At 43.6% G+C, this 5,972-nt stretch overlaps 1 protein-coding gene across 1 annotated transcript in view; it reads right to left on the bottom strand.

Moving 5' to 3' along the window:
- LMBR1 (limb development membrane protein 1) overlaps nt 1–1,062 on the bottom strand; it is a 59,602-nt gene extending 58,540 nt beyond the window's left edge. The window contains exon 1 of the mRNA XM_015832524.1: nt 1,000–1,062. Within this exon, the coding sequence (XP_015688010.1) occupies nt 1,000–1,062 (63 nt within the window). The remainder of the gene's footprint in view (nt 1–999) is intronic.
- Nucleotides 1,063–5,972: the final 4,910 nt, after the last annotated feature.

Below are 5,972 nucleotides of genomic sequence, written 5' to 3'. Positions count from 1 at the left end.
GAGATGTACAGCTGGGTATCATCAGCGTACTGATGGAACTCCACCCCAAAGCCACGGATGATCTCTCCCAGCGGCTTCACATAAATATTGAACAGTAGGGGAGAGAGGACCGACCCCTGAGGCACCCCACATGTTAGGGGTCTAGGAGTCGACCTCTGTCCCCCTGCCAATACAGACTGCGTACGGTCGGTGAGGAAGGTCATGTGATCTTTTGTGATTTTCTGAGAAGCAAAGTCAATGGAGAAGGTAGATTAACTTAACCATGTTACTAACAACCAGAGATTCACTTAACTGGGGCAAGAAAGGTCATAAAATGGGGGCAAAACCCATTTATCAACTGTTTCACTTAGCAACAGAATTGTTGTGCTCACTTGTAGTTATAATTCGAGGAATATCTGTACAATGCTAACTGGTTTGGGAGGATTGCAGTCCTCCATCCACTCTCAATTCTACCTGCTTTAATTGTAAAGTGTGAAACTATTGAAATCTATGTTTTGACTGTTCCTCCTGAGAAATGAGGCTTCCCAGGACTCAAAAAGAGCATGGAAATGGACATCTTGACCTGCAGAGGATAGAACAGCAACAAAAAAGGATTTGTAATCACATTCCTATTGCATTTTGCCTTCACAACCAATACACAAGGGGAAACACTGCATTATTAATAAACTGCCAAGGAAAAAAAATATAAACACTTTACACAAGTGGTGAACCTGTTTTCTTAAAGGGGAGGGCGGGGAAGTGGGAAAGTGCCTGAAAAGGCAGAAAGACCCAAAGCCAAACAGTCCCGTGTAATTTGCAAGAAAGTGGCTCCCAAAAGCGCGCCCTCGCCCCGCCCCCACCCACCCACCCACCCCCGGGCAGGCCGTGGCTTCAGGTGGAGCGCAGCCCCCGCCTCAGCCGGGGACAAGGGGCGGGCCCCCGGGCGAGCGAGCGAGCGAGCGGGCATCCGGAGCAGCCGTGGAGCTGAAGGCGGCCCCACCGTGCAGGACAGCTACGCACCGTGTATTCCCGCACTTGGCTGTGGAAGTTCTGCTCGCGGATGCTCACTTCGTCCGCGTCCATCCTGTCATAGCCCCCGCCGCGCAGCCCCCTCCAGCAATGGCCGTTGCTGTCCCCGCGCCTCCTGCCTCCCAGGGGACAAGCGAGGGACCATGGCCGGTGGGCAACGCCTGGCGTTCGGGACCCTCCTCAGGCCGGGAGGGGCGAAGCTCGGGCCGAACGCGCCACTCGCGGCGGCGGCGGCGGCAGGCGGCTGCGGCAACGACAACAACAACTGCGGTGAAGGCGGCAGCCCCGCGGACGGCCTCACGTTCCGACGCCGCCCCGCCCCTTCCCTCGCGCGGGGCGTGTCAGGCCATCTTGCGGCGGAGAGGGCGAACTGTCACGGGAAAACTGCGCCTGCGCAGACATTGACAAGCGGTAGGGGCACCAGCTGCCCGCGGACTCGGCAGGCTCGAAGGGGGAGGAGTCGCTATCCGTGGTGGGCGGGGCTGATGGACGCCGAGGCTGGGTTACCAGCGCTCCGGACCAATGGTAAGAAACAGAGGCGGGGCTTCGGTGCTCGGCGGGGCGCTGAAAGTGTGCGAGGGAGCGCTCTTTTAAGGCGGGCTTCTCGGCTTCTTTTCGAGGCGCCAGTGGAAGGGAAGCCCGCCCTGCTTGCGCTGCGGAAAATAAGTGGTAGATTGAAGGTAAAAATTATTAGTTAAGGATAGTAATATGCGAAGCCAAAAGCATATATTTTTTCTATCCTGCTCTATGGAGTAGAGAGTTGGTCTCTGACAGAAGGCCACCTGAAGAGACTAGAAGCACTTGAAATGTGGATTTACAGGCGGCTGTTACATATAAGCTGGGTTGACAAGATCAGAAATGAGGAGGTGATAAGCCGCCTGGGAAAGCCAAGGGAAATCATCAAAACAATTAAAAAACGAAAATTAGAATATTTCGGACATGTGATGCGACACCCAGAAAAATACGGCATACTCCATTTAATCCTCCAGGGAAAGATTGAAGGCAAACGAGGTCCAGGCAGAAGAAGAACATCGTGGCTTCAAAATCTAAGGGACTGGTTTGGACAAAACTCAGCAGCACTTTTTCGTGTGGCTGCTGATAAAAACAGGATCGCCAACATGATCGCCAACGTCCGATAACAGATATGGCACAAGAAGAAGAAAAAGCAGACAAATTCGTACTTATTTGTGAATTTGTAAGAGACAGTATAGGTTCTCCTGCTTGAGCAGGGGGCTGGACTAGAAGACCTCCAAAGTCCCTTTCAGCTTCTATTCTATTTTATTCGCCTCTTCAGTCAAGGCTGCTCTTAAGTGGGCTGACAAAGAGCAACAACAGTAGACAACGTAAAAAGTAGCATAGGGCACCATAGCATAAAAAAAGCATAGGTTATGTGTGGACTCAGCTTACCAGGAGATGTGCAAATCTAATGTTAATTGTTTACAGGTAGTCCTCAACTTACAACAGTTCATTTGGTGACCCTTTGAACTAACAACAGCACTGAAAAAAGTGACGACCATTTTTCACATTTACAACCGTTGCAACATCCCCATGGTCACATGATCAAAATTCAGATGCTTGGCAACTGACTCAGATTTATGACGGTTCAGTGTCCCAAACAAAGTCAGTAGGGAAACCAAATTCATTTAACTACTGTGTTTTATTAAGTTAACAACTACAGTGATTCACTTAACAACGTGGCAAGAAATGTTGAAGCAAAACTCAATACATTTCTCACTTAGCAACATAAATTTTAGGCTCAATTGTGGTCATAAGTCGAGGGCTACCTGTATTTGTGGTGTTGCTCATTATAATACTGGATGTGAGTAGGTGGGTTTGTAGTGTGCACAGCCTGGGAGCTCAGCCTTTGCGGTATGTAAAATTGTTCCCCAGCTAGGAAGAGGTTTTGGTAATGATGCAGGCACATAGATACAGTTTTGTTGGCAATATAGACATCCTACTTTTACTTTTTGCATAACTCAAGGCAATGTTCATAATGCTCCCACCTGTTTTCCTTACCACAAAAACTTTTATGATATGGGTTGAGCTCAAAGTCACCATGTAAATGGACGCAATCATCCAGGTCAAAAGTATCTGAAAAGATTAAATCATGGCGCAACTGAATCAAAGTTTATTAAAACTGAGACATTTCGTTACTCATCCAAGTAACTTCTTCAGTCAAATGAAAATTTTGGATAGAGTCAGAGAGTATGGTAAGAGTATGGTTTATTCCAACAACTCTCAAATTTTCATTTGATTGAAGAAGTTAGCTTAGCCAATCTCATTGTACACATGTTGTACTTTGATAATAAAGGTTGATTTGATTTGATTACTTGGATGAGTAATGAAATTACTCAGTTTTAATAAACTTTGATCCAGTTGCCATGATTTAATCTTTTCAAGGTCAACCAGTTTCCATGCCCCTAAAGGACTAGAATTCAGTGTCCCAATTTCTAGTCTAGTAGCACCTTAGCCACTACACTAAAGTGGCTCCCTTAAGGATTCATTCCTGCCTTTTCTCAACGTAGCGTTCAGCCTTGGATTGTCCAGATAGTCCCTGATCTAAATACTAAATGGGATCAAACAAACAATGTACACAGACCAAAGTTATTTAACAGTACATTTTTGAATTGCAGCTTGCTTCAAGGAACCACAAATATATAATTGCATCTTGATATATTCAAAGTATTGAAGATACTGTCTAGCAAATAAAAATCTAACTTTTCTATATGAGCATTCATTTTAAGACTGTAATGTGCCTGTATTTTAACTTAGCCTATCTGTAAGCTATTAGGCCTCTCCCAATTATTATTTTTGGGGTCTTACTGCTTAATAAAAAGCTAAGCATCTTTGATGTAGTTGCTGCTGATCTATTCACTGCATTGTATTATCATAGGATGTTTGCCTATTGCTTAAACAAGAGGTTTTCAACTTATGACCACAATAGATCACAAAATTTCCACTGGTAAGCATGACAGTTGTTAACTGAGTTGTGCCTCACTTTATGACTTTTTGCCACAGTTGTTAAGCGAATCACTGCAGTTGTTAAGTGAATCATGGAGTTGTTAAACGAATCTTCGTTAACCCATTTAATGCTAGTCAGAAGCCGACTTGGAAGGTTACAAATGGGGACAGTGCAATTGATATAAATACATGCCAGTTATCAAAAACCTAAATTTTGATCACATAACCATGGAGATGTTGCAATGGTCATAAGTCTGTAAAGTGGTCATAAGTCACCTTTTCCAGTACTGTTGTGACTTTGAATGATTAATGGTTGTAAATTGAGGACTACCTGTATTAAAGCAACCACTCTAAAGAGCATATGCAAAAATAACACATCAGATAGAAGAGGCTAGTCCTCTTTTTGACATTTTACTTCTGTTTGTGGGGAGGAGGGTATATTAAAAATTATTGCCATGTTCCACCACACTGACTAAATTGTGCATTGTTTCATGTCTTTGAAAAAGAATGCAAAAGCAGATACAGACCCATTCATAAAACATGGAAGATTTACTATTGCCTTCTTCCAAAATATTGGGAGGGAGTGTTAAAGTTTTTTTTTTAAATTTCCTAGTTTAATCTACAGCCGCAAAAATTCCTAGAGATTTCCCATCTAAATGCTCATCAAATCTGATCCTTGTTTAAGTTCAATTCTGAAAAAACGGTATAAACTTGGTGTCATATATTTTAAACTTTCCTTTGAAAATAAAATGCATGATTTATCAAAAGCAGTGATAAATGTATTGGTCCATGAAAAGAATATAATATCTATAGCAGGAAAATACTTGTACTGCCCAAACTCAAATGGCCCAACGATATGTGTAGGTTTTCAAGTTTTCTGGAGCTTTGTCATTTGGTGAGATGCTGTTAAAAAAAAAAGGGGGGGGGACGAAAAATAAGGAAATCCAAAAATTTGGTCCCATGTTTCAGCCATGAGTGCTGCAAGGTGAAGACTGTAGAATTAAAATACTAATTGATAGTGTAGTTTAGCACTCAGAGATGTGGGGATGTGTTCAGGTAGTCCTTGACTTACAACCACAATTGAGCCCATCATTTCTATTGTTGAGCAAGACAGTTTGTTAAGTGAGTTTTACCCCATTTTATAGCCTTTCTTGCCACAGTGGATAAATAAATCACTATCGTTGTTTAAATTAGTACTACAGTTTTTAAATGAATCTGGTTTCCCCATTGACTTTCTTTGTCAGCAGGGCACAAAATGTGATCACATGACCCTGGGACACTGCAACCTTCATAAGTACATGCCGGTTGCCAAGAGCCTGAACTTTGGTCACATGGCTGTTGGGATGCTGCAACAGTCATAAGTCATTTTTTTCAATGCTCTTATAGTTTTGAATGGACACTAAATGAATGGTTATAGGTCGAGGACTATCTGTACTCCTTGCCCCCAACTCGGAAAATACAAAGGCCACTTATTTACTATACTGCAGAGGTCCCCAACCTTTTGGGCACCAGGGACCGGTTCCGTGGAGAGAGGTTTTTCCACGGACTGGAGGAAGCATGGTCTTAGGTGCTGCCTGCATTCTGCGGATGGGGCTTTGCTTGTTTGAGCAGCCCGGTTGCTGGCATGCTGCAGCCCGGTACTAGTCCATGGAACGGGGGTTGGGGTCCCTTGCTATACTGTATGCAATGTTCCTTCATTAATTTAGAATCTCTTGCGCCAATCTTTTCTTTTTTAAAAAATGTCTCTTTTTCAAGTATGCTTGATTAAAGTTTTCACATGAATTCAAAACTGTGTTTTTAGTATATCCATTCTAAAATGCTGAGCTCCTAATGAGATTTGTCTTGGGTTTCTTTTTCTTTTTAATACTTCCCATGGCAAAAGAGAGAGAGAGAGAGAGAGAGAGAGAGAGAGAGAGAGAGAGAAATCTTTGCACTTACTTTTAGATGCACAAGCCTTTGGAAATTGACCCTGAAGTCATCAGGGTAAGAGCTTCAAATATCAT

The sequence above is a fragment of the Protobothrops mucrosquamatus genome, unplaced genomic scaffold (assembly GCF_001527695.2).
Source record: "Protobothrops mucrosquamatus isolate PMUCROS unplaced genomic scaffold, P.Mucros_1.0 scaffold5, whole genome shotgun sequence".
Classification (NCBI taxonomy): domain Eukaryota; kingdom Metazoa; phylum Chordata; class Lepidosauria; order Squamata; family Viperidae; genus Protobothrops; species Protobothrops mucrosquamatus.
The sequence above is the reverse complement of the archived record's forward strand: the minus strand, read 5'-3'. Positions and strand labels throughout refer to the sequence as shown.